Source organism: Atta colombica, unplaced genomic scaffold, assembly GCF_001594045.1.
Source record: "Atta colombica isolate Treedump-2 unplaced genomic scaffold, Acol1.0 scaffold187, whole genome shotgun sequence".
NCBI classification, from domain to species: domain Eukaryota; kingdom Metazoa; phylum Arthropoda; class Insecta; order Hymenoptera; family Formicidae; genus Atta; species Atta colombica.
This window is the reverse complement of record NW_017259279.1, coordinates 2,774,891-2,798,520: the sequence shown is the minus strand read 5'-3', so window position 1 is coordinate 2,798,520 and position 23,630 is coordinate 2,774,891. Positions and strand designations below refer to the sequence as shown.

General features: G+C 32.3%; 2 protein-coding genes across 2 annotated transcripts in view; both read left to right on the top strand.

The window, feature by feature from the left end:
- Positions 1–14,795, top strand: part of LOC108686497 (nephrin-like) — a 35,472-nt gene extending 20,677 nt beyond the window's left edge. The window contains exons 5-8 of the mRNA XM_018191836.1: positions 4,656–4,919; positions 10,623–10,862; positions 12,757–12,869; positions 14,469–14,795. Coding sequence (XP_018047325.1) covers positions 4,656–4,919; positions 10,623–10,862; positions 12,757–12,869; positions 14,469–14,537 — 686 coding nt within the window. The 3' untranslated portion in view covers positions 14,538–14,795. The remainder of the gene's footprint in view (positions 1–4,655; positions 4,920–10,622; positions 10,863–12,756; positions 12,870–14,468) is intronic.
- A 6,746-nt stretch (positions 14,796–21,541) lies between these two features.
- On the top strand, positions 21,542–23,438 carry LOC108686576 (translin-associated protein X). The gene is made up of 2 exons (XM_018191950.1): positions 21,542–21,663; positions 22,510–23,438. Exons 1-2 carry the CDS (start codon positions 21,645–21,647, stop codon positions 23,373–23,375), a joined length of 885 nt encoding a protein of 294 aa, XP_018047439.1. The 5' UTR covers positions 21,542–21,644; the 3' UTR covers positions 23,376–23,438.
- The last annotated feature ends 192 nt before the right edge of the window (positions 23,439–23,630 follow it).

The window sequence follows — 23,630 nt, the reverse complement described above, 5'->3', positions numbered from 1 at the left end:
ATATCTTATACGCAAACAAATATTAGTCGATATAGATAGAGAAAGATTGAGAGAGAATATCATTTTGGTTTATTAAAATAACTCATCGTTAGTAAATATTCATATGACGTAACTTTTAGTACAAATTTTTTAGCCACAGAGCCCACAGAGTAATATCAAGTATACTATAGATAAAAATTTCTCGAATATATAGAACATAATTTACAAAAAAAAACTTAAAAAAGAAAGAGAAAGAAGATTGCGGTTGTGAAACAGGAAAAGGAATATGGAATACGAGCTAGTATATAGTAAAACTTTATATGCGCGCGCGCATACACACAAAACGTTCATACATTTTGTTATCAAATTTTTAGTTCAATTATATGGAAACCACATTCAAGGTATCCAAATTGAAGTTACAAAATTGATACCAATATGCTTCTCAAAATTACGTAAAAAGTATACACCTGTAAAACTGTTTGCTACATGTAAAATTGAAATGTAACTTTTACGACAATCCAGATCAAACACTAATGATCAGTAGCTATATTATAACGTTTAAGTAAATTGTGAAGAAGTTTAATATTTGTCCCCAAAGTACAATGCAAACTATATAAAATATCATGATTTTATAATTCTCCATAATTGCATCCTGCATTTTATTAATTACATTCGTTTCTTTAAACAACTCTTTTACGACACATGAGACGTAAAAAAAATCAATTTGCATTATTTAAATTTCGGATAATAATTAAAAATTATTATTTTCTGCAAAAAAATGACCGAATTTCAAACTGATGAATGAAAAGTTTAATATGCACAGAACGCATGAAAATTTCTCTATTTTCAAACTTATAAAAATGTGACGAATATAATAAGAAATTTTAATGTTCCAGAAAAGATTCTTTAATTCCCTACATATAAATTTTACATTTTCATATTTAATACGAAAATGTTTAATTTTGATGGAAATAATCTATCAATATTATTGAAAATGTACGAAATGTATTGAAAATTTAATTTTTCTTCGATTGTTCTTTTCTTCACATATTCAGAATTATAAACTTCACGGATAATTTTGTTTTGTTTAGTTTATGATTGAATGAATCTGGTTTTATTTAAACAGATAATTACTGATTACTCAATAGAAGTGGAAATTACATTGAAATTATTTTCTGTATTTTTCATGAATTTTTTATTGATATCAAAGAAGCAATAATTTACGAACATTTCTCATTAAATGCGAACAGCAACGTAATTTTCAGTATTCAAATATTCGAAAAGACTGATAATGCGAGATGATAAACACAAGTACCATTATTTCTCAATATATCTTCCCTTGTAAGCCAGTCTCCAACAGATCGTAAACAAGGAGCACACGGAAGCCAAGGTATCGCATTGTAACGTATAATCTCTGCGTTAAGACAACCGCGAAGGAGCAGAATGATAAGGTTGACCTCAATTCATCGCGAATGCTCTCGACCACAACAGTTATAAATTTATTATAAACACGAGACGTTCCAGAATCGTCGTTTTTTTTACCTTTTATTATTAGAGTGGAAAAATTTCGAACAGACCAAAAAATTGGGAAACATAAATAACAGTAATGAGATTCCGAAGCATTTTAAATATGAACAGAACATAAAATTTTGATTTAATGAACAGCCTAAGGCTGTTCATAGCGTTAAACAATTGCCAAAATATATACGAAGCCTTAATATTTTTCCAGGCAACGACTTTTAATAAAGTCACGCAATTTAGTCACGAGTGCTCTTAATTGAGTTAGTTGTATGATATATTCCGTGATTTTTTAAATAAGAAATACTAAAGATCTAACTAAGAAAACGCCATGCAATATAAATAATAAATAAGCCCTTAATCAACTAAGCTTTAAACTAAATAGATAAAATTATATTTTTTCAAGAGAATATTATTTTATCCAAAATTTAATTTAGATTATAATAATAGAAGGAATTACAATGTTAAAAATTAAATATAATCGCACGAAATATTATAATGAAATTTCCATCGAAAAATAATTGGCTACGAATTTGTCAAAAAAATCTGCGGTTGAATGTAATGAGTCAGAATACTGTAAAAGCTTATATTAAATTTTCTTTAAATTCGACGTAATTTTGTATTAAAGGGAAATGAAAGATAATTATGAATTATCGTCTTCTTCCCTCGAGAATGGAACGGCAGCGTCGAGTTATACGCGATATGAGCACGGATAATAAAGCAGATGACGAAAAACAAACGGTTTAACTAGCGCTTTAATCCGCAGCCGCCGTCTGTGAGCAACGACAGTGCTATTAGCCCCTTTCGTACTATTTTCTTCCGTTCTGCACTTTCCGGAAGATTAGCAATGGCAAAAGTAATTGTGCGATACGCGACGAAAACAAATGCAGCGAAACCATGCAATAATGGCAGCAACATACGCGTCAACAGTGCGCACCATGATTCTTCGTGTTGCAGCACTCGCAATAGTCTGACGTCTATCGAATACGACGCTTTTCAAGAAGAATTCGCAAGAGAAAAATCTGTTATTTTACTTTCAGTTCTATTTTCAAGAAAATGGAAAATCTTGACTGACCTATGTATAGTATTTTTTATATCAAATGAAAATGGCTTTCATATACTCACTTTTCTTTTATTAGCACTGTAAATTTTATTAGAAAAGTATAACTGAGAATATGTAGCATACTAAATTTACTTACGTAAATATACTTTCACAGTTATCAATAATTAAGTAAATTGAAACCATCTAACACATATGAATATTGTGTATTAATATTCTTGTAAAAAGATTGCGGAGTGTGCGTGTATGTATATAAACCTTTGAGGACCTTTCTGATAAAGCAATTTATGGAAGATTTTGTAACAGTGTTTAAAGTTACTGAATTTTGATTCTAGTCTAAACATCCTAAAATTCAAATTTTAAAATATAATTTGATTATCGTGAAACTCGATTTGAATAGGTTCTTGTCATAGCATCGCTAAATTTAATGTAGCCTGAAATGTTGAATTTCAAAAAAATAGTAACACTAGATCTCAATAAAGGAGCTAATATCATAGAGTTCACAATCAGAATTTGAAAGTCAAGTTGGAAATTAGTATTAATTAACTGATAAGTTTGCGTTAATGAGCTTTAAATAAAACGAAATTGGAAATTTGATGTTACTTCGTAATTAAAACTTCTCTAAAATCGGATTTTGTGCGCGCGCGCGCGCGCGTGTGTGTGTGTGTGTGTGTGTGTGTGTAATAAGATTATTTTTTTTAATTTTGTGCGCATATTAGATTTATTTTAATTTTTTGTATTTTTAACTTCATAATCGAATAAAGGATTGTTAAATTATTCGATAGATTAAGTTTCATAAAAATTGAGCGAACAGTTTACAAAATAAAAGAGGATAACCCCAAATGGGGTCATCGATTCGTAAAGATTAATACATTATTTTAACGTGTGATTAAAGTGAGTTTTTTTTTGTAGGAAGGAATTTTTTATAAAATTAGATTTTTTAATAAAGATATTTTTGTAATTAAAATTGATCGATTGTTGATAAATAATTCTAACATCCCCAAGAAAAAAATTGTAAAAGCTTACTTAAAAGGTACATTAATAGATCGATAGAATCTTTTGTCCGTTTATATATAAAGATGATTTCGAAATTGGTTAATGCACTACTGACCTAGTCGATAATATACATAATTTTATTGTATCGAAAACGAATCAATGGACATTACGGCGTAATTTTCAGCGAAAAATAAAATTTGCGCAACAATTTGTCTCACTTTTTTCATGTATCACTAAAATTTCGATAAAATCATTTAACTCGATACTTTTGTAATAAGAAAGGAAAAAAAACACTACATAGCCAATATATTAAAACCTGAATGAAGGTTTGCAGCGAAACTTTATGAAAATATATACAATAAAATAATGAAATGAAAAAAAAATGAAATAAATATGTTCAACAAAAGAATTAATTGCATTAAATAATATTTAAGTTACAATATAACAATTTCAAATTTCTGCATAAGAATGACACGTTTTTACTAAATTATTATAGTTGGTTTTACAAATAATCTCGTCAAATAATATATTTTTATTAATTTTTGTAGAACATGCGGAATAACATCGGCAATATTTTTCCAAGAATTAATTGGTTGTCGCTTTGATTTTTTTAGAAATATGATATATGTTACTGATACAAGTTAAAAAAATCGAAAAAATTATAGAATATTGTTTTGTGTCACAAAATATAAATCGTTGCATTTTATTACGAAAAATAAATTTTTGTCAATATTTTTCTGTTTACTACGCTTATAAAAGTATATCAGATTTTAAAGAAAATTTTTAATTTTAAATATTAATAATAAGAAATTTTAAGAAATAATTGATAAAAGCTAAATAATTTCATTTCGATTTTCTTATTACTTGCATTTTATTGAAAAAATCGTCTTTTCATTCCTCTCTTTGATGCGCACTTGTCCAAAGCAGATATCTATAAAAAATACATGGTAAAATGCAAGGACGAAAGGCAAGATGAGAAAGATTCTGTTTGAAAAATGGACACGTATTTCCTTTGAAGACAATCTTGCGATCTCCCTGGCTAATCGGGGATGGCGTTTGGTCTTTTGCTCTCGCGATCTTTAAAGCTGCATTTTCTTCGCAGGCAGACCTTACCCGTTGCAGAACTGCACGACCTACAACATAAATGGTTCCTGGGTGAGGATATCCTGCGTCGAGGGATACGATGGCGGTCTGCCGCAGAAATTCGTTGCCATCGTTGGCAAACGGCGTTTGGAATCATCTCTCCCATTCTGGGAGTTTCAGATGCTCAAGCCGGCGAAAGTCGCCCTTTACGCGGTAAACGCGAAGGGATCGAGCGAGCCATATGCCATAGAGGTTGTCTTGAAAGGAGTAGCCAAATTCACCGGTAAGTTTTCGCCAAGTGCAATCAGGACGATCGCCGAATGATGAGATAACTTTCCTCAAAGTGTTTCACCGCAAAGGGACGTGATTTTAGTTTTGCGATTGACGATCCAATTCGAAAATAGATAGACACTTAAAATAAGATCTGACATTCCTAATATCAGCAAACTTAAATTTATTTTTGTTTTAATTTGTTTTAGCGCTTACTAATATGTTTGCTTAGCACTTACATTTTTGTGTTTTCATTTGATTTGCAGCTCTTCTTAATATATATTTAATTAATTTATTATTTAAACCATTTACATCATGTATTTTTCAGAGCTAATTTTAAGTTACATACTTCTTGGATTTTAACTTACAAATTGAAAAAATCGATCTATTGTATTAATTTCAAACAAATATAAATTGAACACTAAATCCGTAAATATGAATTAAGGAAATTTCTAAGTGAATACCGATTAAGATTAAAAATACATGTTCCATTAAATCATTTTCTTTGCATGACAAAGCATTAGTTTAAGATGTCAATTTTCTTCTATATGTATGATTTTATATAGTACATACGGCTGATAAAAAGCCTCATAAATTACATAGTTAAAAAAACAACTCTAGAGAAAATTCGAGAAACTCTCCTTAATCCTTTCAATCGGGATGCAAATAATCCTGAGTTCATAGAATCGGTATCCTCAAACCCGCCACTGATGGAGCCAAAGCTTTTTTCGTCGTTTCATTGCGCACTCTTTATTCTGTTTTCGAACCCCGGCGAGCTGACATTCGCGTCAAATCGTAGCTTATCGATCGGCTAGCTGGCCGTTCGAATGTTATTCGAACTTGGGCAAAAATACGATGGTGGTAAAAATAGCGCATATTGCACGGGGAATCCGCACTCCTGCGCTGTATAAACTTCCGCATTGTTAAAAAAAGATGCTCGATAAAAAAGTGTGTACTGTAGAAATTACAATGATGAAGAGTTCCGCTTTGTTTAACTACAAAAGATTCTGGACGAACGTGGTTTAATAAAAATTCTCGCAAATTCTGAATGTCCACGGTAGTCCATTTTCTCCTAACGAAAGAAGAAAGTGCAAAAAATGCAATTGTTGTAAAATTAATTAACACAAATTTACTATACATTCACACGTTTTTAAATATATACAGTGAAAAACATTTGTATTTATGTTAATACCGATCCACTCAAGTCCTTATTAAAATTTTACGTTGAATTTTTTAATGTAGCCGAGTGTTAATTTAATATGATGAGATTATGTCATTTAAATATTTTATGTTAAATTGATATATTTAACATTTCTTGTGTGACAATAATATTATTTACGAGTGAACAAATTACAAAAATAATATATTTTAAAATATAAATTCTAAGACAAATAAAATATGTTAATTTAACATACTAGGTATAAATATTAATTTTATTAAAAGAATATGCTGACACAATTTGCTTACAAATTGTGTCAATGTTACATTTTTGTGTAATTTCTTTTACATAATATTTATGTTACTGTCTAACATATTCACCTTGTGCTAAATTGACACAAAAATATGAATAGACTATCTAGGACATGAAATGTGCTAAATTTAGCACAAATTTCCCAACTATGTGCATATTAATAAATAAATACGTGCAATCAATAAATAAATTGCATAAAAATAAAATAAATCAAAGTAAAAAGTTCATATATATATATGTATTAAATGTTCATGTATGTATTAAAAATTTAATTAGACGCATCGATAAAAAATTACAGTACAATATATTTTCATGTATATATGTTAAAGAACATGTCGTATTGCGCCAAGCTATTCGTACGAACGGTAATGCGAACTGGTAATTAATTTATGTTCGACTCGCTTATATCTTGTTCCTGTTCGCGTATTTGGAGAACAAGCGCAAGTTTTGCCCTTCAATTTAGACGACCGTGACGTTATCTCGACCGGAAACGCTGGCGGCGACATGCAAATGATCCCTGTTGAACAGTTCGCCGCGCGCGCTAGGTCAACCCTGGACTAGCTCGTTGCCGGTTTCGTGAAACACGCGCGGTCGACCCTCGCGTAAAATTTATGAGCGTCAAAATTTATGAGCCATTATTATGCATTCTGCTCTCCGCCACGTCCGCATCGCGTTCGTTCTCCTCTATTTTCTCAACACCCATTGGAGGCACGATTTGCGCTAATCAAAAACTATCGTTGCTTTCGTTAATCCTTGAAACGTTCGACCGCAGAGATATGATAAGGATAAGCCCGCAAATACAATTATATTGTATACCATCCCTTTTGATATGTAAAATGAATTGGAATCGTCATGGATTTCCTCGTGAAAATTTGAACGGCACCGATCGTTGGCCGCAGCGTTAATTTTCAATATTAAATATCGACTATCAATTAAAATACGTATTAGTTTTATTGATATAAACTCTATTTGAAATTAACTGATAAATAAGATTTAAAAAAGAACTTTTAAGAGATAAACTTTGACCAATTAGAAGCTACACTCAAATAATATTTAAATTAAGGAAATAATTATCATTCGAAATATATTCTGTACGAGTAGATCGATGCATGATGTATTTTTATAAAATGCCTTAGTTTTTTAAATAATATCGTTAAATATCAAGGCGATTAATAAATACGAATTAGAGCTTTATTGATAGAAACTCCATTTGAAATTAACTGAATAAAAGTTAAAAAAGAATTTTTAAGAAACAAACTTTTGCTAATTAATAATAATAATAATAATAATCTTTATTGATCGAAACGCGCAAATTAAAAATTGCAGTCAAATAATATTCAAATTAAAGAAGTTATATAGTATAAGCGATTAAATTCCGAATAAGTATCCGTATACTTATCAGGAATTTTAGTTTCAATTATATTTCAACAATATATAAACAGAAGAAAAGATGTTTCATTTAAGCACTTGCTTTGTTACTTTCTATTGTCGAGAGGATCATCGAAATCAATGGGAAGTATCGCAAAATCGAGATGCATACCGCAGTGTCTCGTTTTAACGCAAAGCAAAGGGTAGTCCTTCGTTACAGTTAAGAGAAAGGAGGAGCGTTCTGTCGTCAATACGACGTCCCTTAACGTGTCTCTTCGATGCTTCGTTTGTATTCAATTACACCTCGCAACCAATGGCGGAGAATAGAAGCGCTTTGTGCTTTGTTAAATAGCATTTAACTGAAACTTGATTGTTAATTGGAAACAAATTAGCTGGCCGGTTGTTTGCACCATCGTACCGATGCAACGTGGAACTTTGGTGGATGCCAAGGTGATCGAATTACAGTTGTTCCTATGGCACTCGCAATTTATATCGAATACTCTAGATAAGTATTCCTCTGATCGACTTACAGTCAAAGTTTTATTAAAGAAAGAGTTGAGCTTTTACATTGTGAACGATTGTAAGAAATGACTTGTAAATTAAGCGTTTTAGCTAATGTTAAAGACAACGTATAACTTTTTATCAAATTCTTTGAGACAGAAACATAATTTGAGATTTAATTAATCAACGTCTGACGATGGAAATTTAAAGATTGCAAGAAAAAATTTTGATTAAAAAATTTATGACTTTGAAGATTATCCCATGTAATCTTCCGACTATGAGCGTGTGATATCTACAATCTTCGGTTAATTTCAAGTGAACTTTATAACAGAATCTTAATATAAGATTGTAGCTGCCGCGAAGTGCGCTAAATTAGGACACTTATAAACTTTCGAAGTTGCGGCAAGAATTCCTGAAATTTTCTCGTTTTTATCACGTAAGAGGTTTAGATAAAATCTTACAGAAGTGCAACATCTCCGTAATTACAGAAAGTTCATCTGCCTTCATACGATCTTCATATGATCCAATTATCTCGAATATCCCTTTACTATTAAATATCAAAGGTGTAATGGCAATCTAATCTCTTAAATTTAAATAACATTTTGTTGTTTTTAACTTTCATATGTATCAAAATATGAATCAATCCATTTCTGTAATTAGTTTTAAAGTCAACAACATTCGTATTAACATATACACTTAATAAATAATAAACTAAATTTGAGTTTAATTAAATTAATGACATATTGAATAAAAGTAGTGACGACCTAAAGAAATGATTAAAAATAACTCAAATACGATTTGACATTATAAATTTAACATTGTGACATTCGACTCTTTTTAAAATCTATAATCGAATAGATACTCTCCAATTAGATTTTTGTCAGACGAGTAAGCTTCAGTAAAGGCGATTCGGCCAAAAGAGAGAAACGGTAACTTCAGGGTGCCCGATGTACACACACGATGTACTTACACTTATCCACGACGCGATTTAAGCCGAATGATTAACGATGGCGCGGAAACGACTGCGGGTGTCGGGCGCGTCCTTCCCGTAGAGCCGGAGCTATTCCTAATCCGGCTGCTGCAGTTCTCTATCACCCGCCGTTCCTCTCGCCTCCACCGCGTGGAACGAGCGACTCACAAATCAGCCGCAGCGTTAGACCACCGTAATGCAACCTGCCATGAAGTTCGAAACGATCGACTACGGATGCCTTAATTGGAAACAGATTACGTTCATGCCGACGCGTGGGAGTATGCAGAGAGGGATGTTGGACAGGTAAATTGGAACGCCCGGCCGTGTCTGATCCATGGCTGACCGCAGCGAATGCACGAAATCTTAAGCGGGTGTGCTGATGTAACGATTTGTCATGGAACACAATAGGAAAATATTTCCTCCGTCAAATAGATGAATACAGATGGATTGAAAAGAAGAATGTATTTATTCGTATTCAGAAGATAGATTTGATAAGAATATTGTCGAAAAATAATTATTTTTAAGTAATATAGACATTAGTTATTTATTTAGAATAGGATTAAAAATGTAGATTTTTTTTACTTGAAATAGAAATGATTTATCAAAGTTATGAATTATATAATATTAATAAGATAAAATTTGTAATATTCTGCATTTTCAAAATTAATAGTCAATTAATAGTAACATAATTTTACGAAATAAGCAATTTTGTTAAAATATTTAAAAATTTAGATACAGATCTGAAAATAATTTTGTTGGATTATAATTGTATAAAAAACACTTATAATGAGTATAAATAATGCAAAAAATTTTTATATTCTAGCAATCAACTTGAGTGTCCTACATAATTATATTTTAATCAAATTATTTTCAGATTTATATTTATTATAACTAAATTTTTAGATACGTTAGGAAAATCGTTCTTTTTGCATATATTTCTCTTTTAAGGAAGTTTAGAATTATTAGAGGAATTCAATTGATTAGAAATTAACATTTATCGATTGAAATAAGAAAAATTGCGATCGATTTTCATGCAAAGTTGATAACTCATATCTTCATGTTGTTTGTAATTATTAAAGCTTCTTGAATATACAACTGCAGAATTAATTAAAAAAGAGCCATACAGAATTTTATAAATTACATTATAATTCTGACAATAGGATACTACTTTCTTGAAGGTAAACAATAAACAGTGGAGCAGCAATAATAATAATGTTCGTAAATAACGAATAAGCAGGGAATACATGCATTTTCTCTTATAATAGCAATATACCAGAAAAGTACGCTACCGGGGTGATTGTATAAAACGCATTTAAATTTATATACAACTTTTATATATAGAAAATTGCCAGGAAAAGGTTGTCATACGTTATTTATAGAGGAACTAGTAGCGATTTCATTTGTAGGTGAATCGACATCCTCGACCGACATGTCACCGATCTTGATTGGACTTGGTGGCACGGCGACCGGTCTGGGGTTAATCGTGACCGGTGTGCTAATGGCACTCTGGAGGAGACACGCAGCCACCCCGGCGAAACCAAAACCGCCGCAGCAGCCCAGCATCGCGACTTTCGCGGGGAAGGGCGACGAGGAGGACGGCAATCCGGATCTCATACCCACGACGGCCTTGACCAACCATCTCACTGGTAAGTTTATTTAATAGTATATCTGCTAATTTGACGAATCCCATAAAATATAGATAGATTAAAGATAATTAACGAGCATTTCGAAAATGAATTTTATAAATTTATTAAATTATTAAATCATTAATTCAAAGAGAATTTGGATTTCTTTTTATTCTTCTTTGATTTCAGACGTGTTAAAGTATTGCATTATTTACAGAACGAAAAGCCACAAAGTTTTGTGTTTATCAAGTCATTAATAATGTATATTTACAAAAGAAAATAAATTTTGGAATGTCAGTTCTATCTACTTTAAATATTAACACTCAAAATGGTCATCTTTAGTTTTAAGGTGCTTTAGGAATCACATCAACGATGGTTGGCTTATCTTTCTACGAATAAATTTATCCAAACAACCAATGAAACAGTCTTTACTTTACCATCCGAAAATCTTTCAGTGCAAGTCTTTTTGATATTTAATAAGATATATATCTAATTCTAGAATTTGTTTTTTTCTTTAATATACGTTACAAGCTACGTACGTAACAAGCTGACATTCTGATGACGCTGTCATTTTGATGACGAATAACATCAGTTTGTTGTCGCAGAGATGATGTGATAAACAATACTTTACGGTCAAACCTTTTTGTGTATAATCTGGACGTAAGAAATAAGATAAAAAATTGATTTAAGATTATTAAAAATATTTATAATATTCTGGGATATAAATTCCCATCAACTTTTTTAAATTGTCTATTTTTTACTATTAATAAAACGTTCTCGAAACGTCGCGAGAAAATTTATTACATATATCAGACGGCGAAAGATCAAATCGCTTAAATTGGACAGAGCTTTACATTTAGCTCTTACAAGCGCGCCCCTTTAAGAAAGAAGCAGAGGCATATCGTTCGGAACATAACCAGCCATCTCATTCGGTGAATTTCTACTTAGACTGATGGAACTGGCACATTTGTACGAAGATTTTAGGAATATCGGGTTTTGCCTTAGACGGGATAGTATGCGTTAACGGTACTTTCAAGAAAATTGCATACAGATACAATATGCGAACGATTCTAATGCACACCGTATCGACAGATGCATATACGTGAGGTAGGAAATGCATGCATATATATGCATAAATGCAGGGAACACATAAAATGGTAATCTATGCGATAAAAAAACGCAGAAAATTCCAAAAAAGGTAGCAACGGTGTTTTTCGTTTCTAAATCAGTCTCATTTCCTTCGCGGAAATTTAAACCTGAGACGTTTTGTTACAATTTAAATAATATTGAATAAGACTCAAATATACTTTAAGACTGAGTAACTATACTTAATCCGTAAAATGAATTCGCGAGATATCTTGGAAAATGAATTTCCGTTATACCTATTCGAGCAACTCTTCTCAAGTCTACCTTATGGAATTTAAAATTCAATAATATATACTCACACTTCCCTAATAATACTTCGTTGAAATTAAAACTCGATAATTATATTCAATGTTTTATAAAATTTAAAAGTAGTTGAGTAAAAAAGTAATTTAATAATAGCCGCAGCATCGAACGAAATATTCGCTTATCAGGAAACATAGATTTGAAAGATTAAAATGTGTTTTGTCACTTTTTTTCAAATTAATTATTGCTGATAAACTCAGTTCTCTGGCGGTTTCTCGCTTCTTCCCGCAACATGCACAGCAGTGTGCTGTATCTAAAGTATTCTCAATTCTCCTTCGCGAGTAGCGAACTTTCGGCTTCAGCAAACAAAACAGTAAGAAACGATCGAGAGAATGCCACGGAGAAAGGCGCGAGCACCGTTAAAGTTGCTACCGAGAGAAGTTCAAAATACTTTGCGAAATCCGTGGGCTTATTTCAAACCGATTATACGATTGACGCTAAGTCCGCGTCCTGGGACTTCTTCCAGACAGAAAGCTTCCTCGTTACGGGTCCCTGCCACGAAGACCACGTCAGCTGGAAGGACGCGAGATGTCCCACGACGTCCTAGAAGATTCTGATTATCCGAGAGCATCGCCGAACGTGAGTAATCCGATTTCATCTGAAGCATTGGTTCCCAAACTGCGGACCGCTTCGTCGAAATTGACCTCTTGAGAAAAATGCAAAAGCACGACTCTGAGTATTAAATAAAAATTTTTTGAAACAAGAAATTAACGTTATAAGTTTATTATACAGATGTAGATTAACTAGAATTATTTTTAGCTAGAATTATTAACTAGAATTATTAAGTAGAATTTTTTTTATTATTAAATTTATTTATCGATTAATTTTTTTCAGTAGAAAAATAAAAGAAAATTATGTATTTAGTTATTTAAGTTCTAAACATATAGTCAAATTTTGTAGTATATAAGAAAATCAAAGTTTTATTAAAGTAAAAAATTTTGTACTTTTGTATATATCGGTTCTATATATCTACTACGACATTTTCTTGTGAGATGGAACAAGATGTTTAAAATATCTAGATCTTTAAAATATTCAAGGAGAGGGCAGAATTTGGGAACCTCTGATCTTAGAGTGATCTAATTATATAAATACGATAATTATAAATACGATGAACGCGTATACTTGCATGGCTCCCCGATAGCCTCTAACATAGAAAACCACTTTCGAATTCGATCTGGTCTGCTTTACGATTCCGCTTATCGCCGTTTTCTTGCGGGCCAGATTTAGCGAACGAGAACATTTCTGTTGCGTCTGACATTTATTCTGGATAACGGATGAACGTAATAATCGCGTCGAAATACATATATACGTGGAAGCATATCTTGAAAGTTCACGCTTGTCGATGTTTTTTTTGCGACCCATTATAATATTATAAGTCGCGAAGCATGCTTTTGTCTTAAATTTTATCCTACAATAATTTCATACATAATCTCTATATTACGGGAAAATATGAATTTTGTATAGAAATTTTGTATAATTTACCTTCGAGGAATCTAAATTGCTTTCAGTTTATTTATTTTGAAGCGTATTTTTCAATTTTGACTTTCCATTATCGCATTGAAAATTCGTAAAATCCATGGCTGGTGATATATACATATTACAAAAATCTAATATTATAAAAATAATATAAGAGAGAGAAAGATAGAAAGAGAAGGAGGGGAACATCTGTTTTAAAAATTCTGTGCTAGCTCAGGCGAATAAGAAAAATTTCTTGCGAACGGATCGAATTCAATTCCTGGTCGTAGCTTCTACATTTTTCTAAGTATATCTCTGCCAAGACAGGTCTTTCAACTTTAAATCCCCTAGACAAATATCTTCCAAATTCGATTTAACCTAGCAATGATATTGTATCAAACGGTAATGGTATCATGGTATATGATACTGTCACCGCTTGATACGAAAGCTTCGTCGTCTTTTCTCAGTATAATTTCAAATGGAACTTTTACAATAGCTATCATCAACAACAAACAGCAAAACAATTAACAAATGAATAACTTCGCTAGAAAGTGTTGTAAAACAAATGCGAAAATGCAAATTTTATACCACTTTTTCAATACTTTTCGCTCAGCGAGAATCTCACTTTTGTGATAATTTTATTTTCTACGTCAATCAAGTTCCACCATCGAAGTCATTTACTCTTTCGGATTCCTCACTGTATTTTCGTCTCGGTCTATTCAGACATTCTACAGTCTCCAAAGGCCGCACTCGGAGTCGATCAGCAGGAGCATTCAGGAGAGCTGCATTTAAGGGTCAAACGCCGGTTGGGACATTAGAGAAGTGGGCGGACAACAGTCTAGACGGATGGACGAAAAGATCCAGACGTCTGCTGCATCGTCTAACTTCTGGGTCGTCGACCATCGTTCAACAGGGTATAGAAGGCCCCTGGACCATGGCTGATGTTGCAGGCTGGGAGCAGGGAGATGAGAAAAGGAGAAGTCACACGCTTGTGCCACGTTTTGCACGCGTTCAAGCGTACCAAAGTCATTTATATAGCCACTTGATTCACACTACGCCTTTGTAAATATTGTATATAAATAAAACACTTTTTCGTGTTACAACCCTTTCTATCTCGTGTCTTATTCTCGACAACAAATCATTGCCATCTTCACCAGGTATGAATTTTTTTTTTTTTTTTTTCCAGAAAAACGTAATCAACCTTTCACTAAGCAATTAGCTAAAATACAGAGTAAACGAAAAATTATCTCATTGTCACGAGCATAAATGCGTGATTAGAACTTGTATAAAAAAATTATGTAACATATAAGCAAATATAATTTATATATTCTTAATTTTAGTCGAAGTTCCGAAAATGTGTTTGATATATTTTTAGCTCATAGTGCTATCCAGTGACACTCCTGTGGCACTCTGTACTGCAATCTAATTTTCCTAAATTCTATATTAAATTATCTCGCTGTCATGAGCACAAATAAGTGATTAAAACTTGTATAAAAAAATTATGCAACATATATATGCTCATATAATTCATATATTCCTAATTTTAATCAAATTTACGTGAAATTCCGAAAGCGCATGTTTGATATATTTTTATCTCGCAGTGCGATTCGACAATCTAGTTTTCCTGCATTCTGTGCTGAAATATAAGTTGTAATTTTTAAAAAATTTGCCACTGCATTTTTCAAAGAGGTATTAATTGAAAAACGAATTGCGTCGGGAATTCGACGTTTATTTCATACAAGCGTGCGAACTGATCCATTTATTTGAAGATCTTCTGTCTGCTGGATTTTATGGAGCAATCCGCATTTTCTTCCTGCGAACAGCGATGACATGGCGCGTGTTACCCCGCGAGGAAAAGCGCGAGAGTATGAGAGAGTGGCATCACGAAGTAAATCGCATAAAGCGAAGTAACTGCACTGCAGAAACTAGCAGCATCTTTTCACGGCCTCCTTTTACACCTGATTTTAATGCTACGAAACAGGACTCTCTTTGAGCGTGTCCTAAAAATTTTTCAGTTTTATTTTTTGTCCTGGTACCTTGATGGTTCATTTCACTATTAAATGCATAGAATAGCTACTGTAATTGAGCTATTCATGATATAACGTTAACGTGAAACATTATATTAAAGTTTTCCGCTCTTAAATCGATCTTCCGGTCTTAAAACTTTACAATTATAATTAAAAATTTTTCTTTAGGAACTTTAAAAAGTGAGATAAAATTAAAAGTAAAAATTAAAATAAAATATACCCCGTAATTACAAGAAATTAATAAAATTAATCTCAATTTCAAATAATTAAAAAGATTAACACAAAAAATTAAAGTCCCCAGAAAATTTGAATTAGCAAAATTAAATCTTTCAAATAATTTTCTAAAAATTTGAATAAAAAGATCTTGGATTTTATTCAATAAGCCTGAATTGAATTAACAAAATTTAATTTCAATCCCAAATAATTAAAAAATTTTATTTCTTACCTTCATTTTATCTTAATGTTAAATTTTCTGACTTACAACAATTTTGTTAGAATGTTTTAAATAATGAAAATATTAGTAGCGACATATTGTGTTAATAATATCGGGAACATCTGGATAGATCTTTTGCATCTGACAAATGACAGTAATAAGTTACGGCACGTAAATTTTGTTCTCTTCGCCGGAGTATAGCTGTGACGTATTTCAAACTGAACACGTAATTGGCTATTGAAGATGCAAAGTGCACCGTCTGCCATTCGTGCACTACTGCCTATGCCCTACTATTGTCGATTTGCGTTTTATGCGCCCTTTCCCTACGCCGCCAAACGATGGGGAATAAAAATACGCGATGGATAAAAGCACAATATTCCCATATAATCAATAGCAACACAAATCCATATTCTCAGCGCACATTCAGCTTAAATGCGGCTGTTCACTATCGAGCTTTAACCATCTAAATAAAAATAACACGTGCATTTAATACTGGCACCCGCATGATGTGTCTCAGATGGAAATTGAGAAAATACTTTAAAGCAATTGTGATGTTTCTCGGAAAAATCAACGCGACTCAAAATATTCGAGAACTTCTAATTTTGAAGTATACGTATACTGAAAAAAATTACTAAATTTTAATAAATTATTTATTTAAATAGTGCCAACTAAATATTTACTAAAGATATATTTGTTTGACACAAGAGCTATTAATTTGATTTTACTATTTCTTTTTATTGAGTAAATGTTTAGTTGCCTATTCTCAAATAAATATTAAAATGATTTTTTTCTCAGTATTGGAAACGCAGTTTCCCTCATTCACATTTTATTTTACATTCAGAATCCGCGCACCGGCGTGATTTTATTTTTGTCAAAATAAATTCATCTGTATATTTGAAAATTAAAACGAAAAATCTTCGTCGTTCAATAATTTATCCCGAAGGATAAAAAGGATCAGAATTGTCTTACGGCGAATGTTCCATGACAAGGGATGGTCTCCAATGAAGGAGTTTGTGGAAGAAGTCGCGCAGGGATCAAAGCCGAACTCAAACAATGAATTTAGAAGATTCAGGCGAGAGTTTAATCCTTCGAGTGATTACGGATTAAAATATACCATAGTATTGGCTTACTTATATATGTATCTGTACCCTTGGATGTTTCCTCGGCGCTGCCGTTACATCCACGTTGGACTAAAACTTTTATGATTTCACGTTTGGTCGCGTACGTTTAAGTTTGCACGTACAAACTCAGTCAGCTACCAGTCACAAATGCCTAGTACATTTACATGCACAAAACTCTTCGTGTAACTTTCATTTCGCGTCACTCTCACGGAAAGAGCGAATGCCTTTTGAAATTCATCTCAGCGTTAAAGATCAAATATTTCCACTGAGATATTCGTGAAAAAGCGACCAATTCGCAGATCAAGGTATTATTCAAAAAAAGATTTATCTTTAAGTAGATGGACGGCTAAAAATTTTGTGAATAGGAATCTTCAGGACATCCCAAAACATTTTAATTTTATATTTTTTATGTTATAATTAAAATATCATATTATGTTAGAGTTAAAATCACATTAGTCTTATAAGAATAGAGGAATGTAAAAGTAATAACTTTATAAAACTTCTGGGCAATACTTTTTATTCTCTAGAACTTTTCTAGAACAAGATTTTAATGAAAACTAAAATAAGATTTTAAAAAAAGTTAAATTCTAGTAGCAATTTATTGATACGATATATTTGTTAAACATTGGAAATATATTGAGTCAATATTGTGCCAATAATTTTGCTACTATATAAGGTGCTGCGGCCATCCCGCTATTCACCTAAACATTAAATACTTTTCGGATCTTACGCGTTTAATATGTTTGATGGAATTTGCTATATTTCAAAAGAACATAAAGAAAACCCTTGGTGTATGCAGGAAGTTTATAGAATCATCGGTATATAAAAAGCGCATTCTTATTCTACATACGATTGCAACAAAGGCGTCATCAAATGCTGCGAGCATTTTCCACATCAAAACGAAATCCTGCAAGATCCGGGAACTTCGTATAAATCATCTTTACAACACCGGCTGCGAATAAAAACTTTGTTAAACGGCGCGGACATAAATCATCGGCAGGAGGAAGTCAGCGAAGTTTTACCTCAAAACCAACTAAAGATAATGCATAATACGCGAAGGTACGCGGAAAAACGCTAATTGGTGGCCGCCGGCGGTTTATCAATCTCCGTTCTCGGCGAACGAGTCTGCGGCCTGTCGTTCGCGAGAAGATCCTCCACAGAATCCAAAATCTCTATGCGGGATTTACAGATAACTGCTGTAATTTGCTCCCGCCTGATCCTATTCACGCAAAGAGACACATCTCTCCTAATTTCTTTTATCCCAAGGATTACGGCTTCCCCTGCGGTGGTCTACAAGTGTCACGCGGAAAAATCCCAACGTCGATAGGCGATAAGTCTCTCGGGAAGACGAAAGAAACGCTCACCTCAGCAAGGAATTGCGTGAAATAACGAGTCACGAGACACTTCTCGAGATGCTTCTCTGGCATTTGATCATAAATACAGCAGAAAATAGAACGTTCATAATATGTAGTTACAAAAAATACGTACTGAAAATTCATTATCTATATGGGAAATTATTAATGATGTAACAACGATAAATTAACAACGATAAATTATTCATATTTTAACAATCGTGTGTGTTATTTTCAAATAGTTTGTCGTTAAAATTTATTATTTTAAAGGTAGCTTGTTATTTCCAATAAATTTGTCATTTATTACTAATTTTATTATTCGTGTATAATTTATTTCTAATCAGTTTGATATATCCGAAAATTCTGTTGTCTAACAGCTAAAATATATTTAAGGAATTATTCTTCTAATTTAAAGAATTTAAAGAAAAGAAAAAAACAATCAGGTTCTCTGTTAATTGTTATGCTGAGAGAATATGCACGTAATATGAAACATAATTTTATTAAACTTATTATTATATTACAGGACATATTAATAATACTACAGGCAGGCAAAACAATGCACATAAAACCACCTATTCATTTACATTGTCCCAATTAGCTCAACATGTTAATAATTGATATCAAATATTTCCAATGTAACATATCACAAAACATTTACATGTAATCGATATTATTTCAATCTCCAGCCTCTTTATGAACTTACTTCCGGAATTTTAATGATAAAAATACAATGGAAATCTGCTCTATTATATAATATTATGTATGAATTCCGATTTTGAATCGTTCATCATTTATAGATGAAAGAAAATAGAAAATAATTCAACAATTATTTAGAAAAGCAATTTTCAATTTTCAATTAGGAATTCTTCAAAAATTGGAAAAATACAATAACATTTCGCGGAATACACTTCTATTAATTTGATTTATATTTTTTATTGGAAATTGTAAACAGTTAAGTGCTCGACTCGATTTTTATCTATCACGAGCGTATTCGCGAGCAGAGTAGCAATTTATCAAATAAATTACCAAACGTCTCTCGAACGCTATCGGAAAAGCCCCTGGCTTCATTATCGTTCGTTCTCGGCATGTGTTGTAGTCTTTCGTCGAATTCTTAGAGAACTCGCTAAGTTGACCAAGAGATCCTCGTTACGGTTATTTACTGAAGACCGGTACTGATTAATTCCAAACTGTTCCCCTCGTCCCTCATCCCTTGTGAATTCCGAGCTGTGTATGCACGAACCTCGTATCCTGAATCTTGCTCTCTCCGGCCTTCGTCCATTCGGTATTTGCGGTCGATAGACTCAGAACTACACTCGCCTGTTTGCTACCAAATATTACCAACAAATAAGACGATAAAGGATGCTCCAGGGAAAGTTCGGAAAGGGTCCCCCGATTCTCGTGAAACTTGATACAAACATCAACGGAAATAATCCTGATTGATTGATTTTTCTCGAGGGAGAAAAGTAGAACGCGATGGCGCCATACAATCGGCTGAATGCGACAATATTAAAGATATAGGCACAATCTTTTTTTTTTAATGTGTACACAGACAAAAAAAAGCATGTATACTTAATTAACTTTAATTTCGGTTTAACTTGCTATTTATTTTATCTTATATTCTTAGAAAAAGATAAAGCATACATTGAATTGCAATTAAAGTTAATCTTACATTGGTGGAACTGAACTCTAAACGCTAGCAACAAACGCTAGCTACACAAACAAACTTAGGTTTCTATCTGCTCTCAATTTAAAGCTCTAGTTTTACAAGAGTAGCGCAAGAATCCACCATTTTTTATCTAATAACCATATCATATATATTAAGAAATTACTTATTTATTAGCTTATTATACTGTAAGTTCACTTAATATTTATTACTTACTTATTGGACGATAGACCAAGTTCAAAAATGCGGTCAAAATAGTTAACAGAAAGGTTAGTAAAGCTCTTTTTCTTATTGTCCCTCTAAATGGATTTCCTGATTTCCTCCTGATGTAGATCACAATTACTACGAATTCGTCCATGAAACTTAAAACTTGCGCACTACTCTTGTAAATGTAGAGCTTTACCCAAATTAACATAGTAACGGCATCTGTTGGCGCGATAACAAAAGATTAGTTCACCATTTCATCAATAGATGGTGCCACTATGCAAATTCGGCGCATTCGGAGATAACTATTTTTTTATGTTTCATATAGAAAAATTTCTCAAAATTGATAACAATATCATATGGAATTGCCGTCCAATTGTTAGATATTTTTTAAACATTTTATAATCAACATCTTACTCAATAAAATGTGATACTTCTAAATTTAAAGCCTCAAATTGATCGATGCAACTAATGATAATTAAAACACTTGCTTAGCTTGAAATATAGAATTTATTTTGTGTGTGTGTCTATTTATTGGAAAAGCAATTAAATCTTTCATATTGCAAATATACAAATTAATTAATTACATTAATTATACATCCTTTGTTCATCTTAACTTCACTTACGAGACATCATGTTAAATAAATTTTTATAAAATTATTTAATAATATCAAAAGAGTCAGTACCAGAAATTTAATTATAACTGTATCAACTTCGACAAATTAAAAATATATTTCTTTAATATAAGAAAAGTTCCTTTTTGAAAATCTATTAATATTAATTATTATGTATATATGAAAACTATGAGACATATTGACGCATGCATAGCATATATAAATAATTTCAGCTTCTTTGGTAAAAAAGAAGTAGCTTGTCCTCTGTTTACTTGCATCTGTTTAATTATCAAATGGAGAAGGTAGATAAGTAGATATGCAATATGTCATCAATGTGTTTCCCTCTCCCTCGCGTAGCATCGAGCTCAATGTCTGCCATAGCGTCGATAGCGTCACGTCCTATCAAAACAGGTCGCGAGCCGCGTCTTGTATATCATCATCGAGAACGAGCACAGATTAATTAAAAAAGATTATTAAGAGGAATCATGATGTCGCAAGGAAGAGGTAAGTCGCTGATCTGCGAATCTCCTTGTTTCGCCTTCATTATCAAAAAATGTCGATTCCACGTGAGAACGAGAGGCTGCATGACAGCTGATGAGCTTACACTCGGAAGTTTGTGGCGGCGGTGATATAAACCCGCTTTTGAAGAGAGAGAGCTTGAGGGGGATTAATTTCAAGATTGAGGGATCTTTTCGAACTAATACCTTCGAGTTCTGAAGAAAGTGGGTTATATCGTACACATTGCTATGGATTGCTTTTGTAACAATCCAAATTCTTTATTCCCTTCAATTTAAAAATAAAGACTTCTTTAAAATAATTTATATTTACATTAACGTTGCATATTTTAATGCTCTAATTTTGCATGTTATCATAAGTTAGTTATTATATATAATGTTGATTGAAACTCATAAAATTTAGTTTATCATAATTCAATTTGTTGTAATAGGTATATAATATACATCAACTTTTTTTATATAGTTGCAACTTTATCATAGCTTACTAAATACTTCTCACATTAACTTTATTTTGTCATAATAGACATGTATATAACAATGTACTTTCTTAAATAGTCTATAACTTTGCCACAGATTATTAGATATTTGTTTTTTCTTTTCATATTGTTTCATATTCATATTCTCTTAATTTTGCAATATCTTAAGATACTAATACACCCCTCTGATTGTTCATGACATCTTAAGACTTAAGACAATCCTAAATGTAAAATCCGACTATAATATGAATACTGCTCTGATTAGTTCATCCTAAGACAGTCTTAAATATAAGAATCGATTATGAATATTGGCAATAAATATTTGCTTCCGTCTTCTTACTAATTGGCATTACTTGCAGGTAGGAGAAATCGCAAACATCATGATAAAGAGAAAATAATCAATCTTGGTGACAAAGGCAGGGAGGTGATAGAGGACATAAATGAGAACAGTCAAGTAATACAACAATTCCACGAGTATGCAGCTGAACTAGATGCCAAGCATGATCGTTATGAAAGAATCTTCAAGATTAATCGGGATGTAGGCATCGAGAGCAAAAGAATCATTTTTCTGTTGCACACCATCGATAAGGAGAGTAAACGGAATGCTGTGCTAGACACAGCCAAGACAAGACTAGATAACGTAGTACAGAAATTATTTCGAAATATCGCAACCGAGTTGGACGGTCAGGATGCTTATCAGTTCCACAGAGCCTATCGTGCAGGCATAGAAGAATACATAGAGGCGCTGACATTCCATGAATATCTGCAGAATGGTGATATGCAAGACTGGTCCGCTCTGGAAAAAGCATTGACATATCACACAACTTCATCTCCAACCGATTCGTCGGGACAAAGTACTTCTAAAACAATGCAAGTCATGGTCACGCCAACGGACTATATTCTGGGAATAGCTGATCTGACCGGAGAGCTGATGCGAAAGTGTATCAATAACTTGGCGGTAGGAGATGTGAGCAGTTGTTACCAAACGTGTAATTTTGTCAGAAAGATATACATAGCCTTCTTGGGCTACACCAGTGTAGTACATAACAATGAAGTAAATAAGAAAATTATCACGCTCAAGCACAGTTTGACCAAAATGGAAAATGCATGTTATACTATCAAAGTACGAGGATCCGAAATACCAAAACACATGTTAGCCGATGTGGCCATTGCAGCAGCTGAGGAATATGCTACTGAGGACGATGAAGGATATCAGGCATTTTAATACATGACAGCACAAATTCCTTTTAACATAGATTATTTAATTATTTTTTAGTTATTGTAGACTTATCAATCTGATGCGAGATAAATAATCAATAGTATTTTATACATCTTACAGTATTGAATCGAAAATTAATTAGTAAAGAAATTGTACTCTTCCAATAGTATATCATCGATTATTTCAATTCAATTCTGTTAATTACTTGTGTTAGTTTTTGTTAATTTCGCAAAGATTGCATAAAAGATTCTATAACAAAAA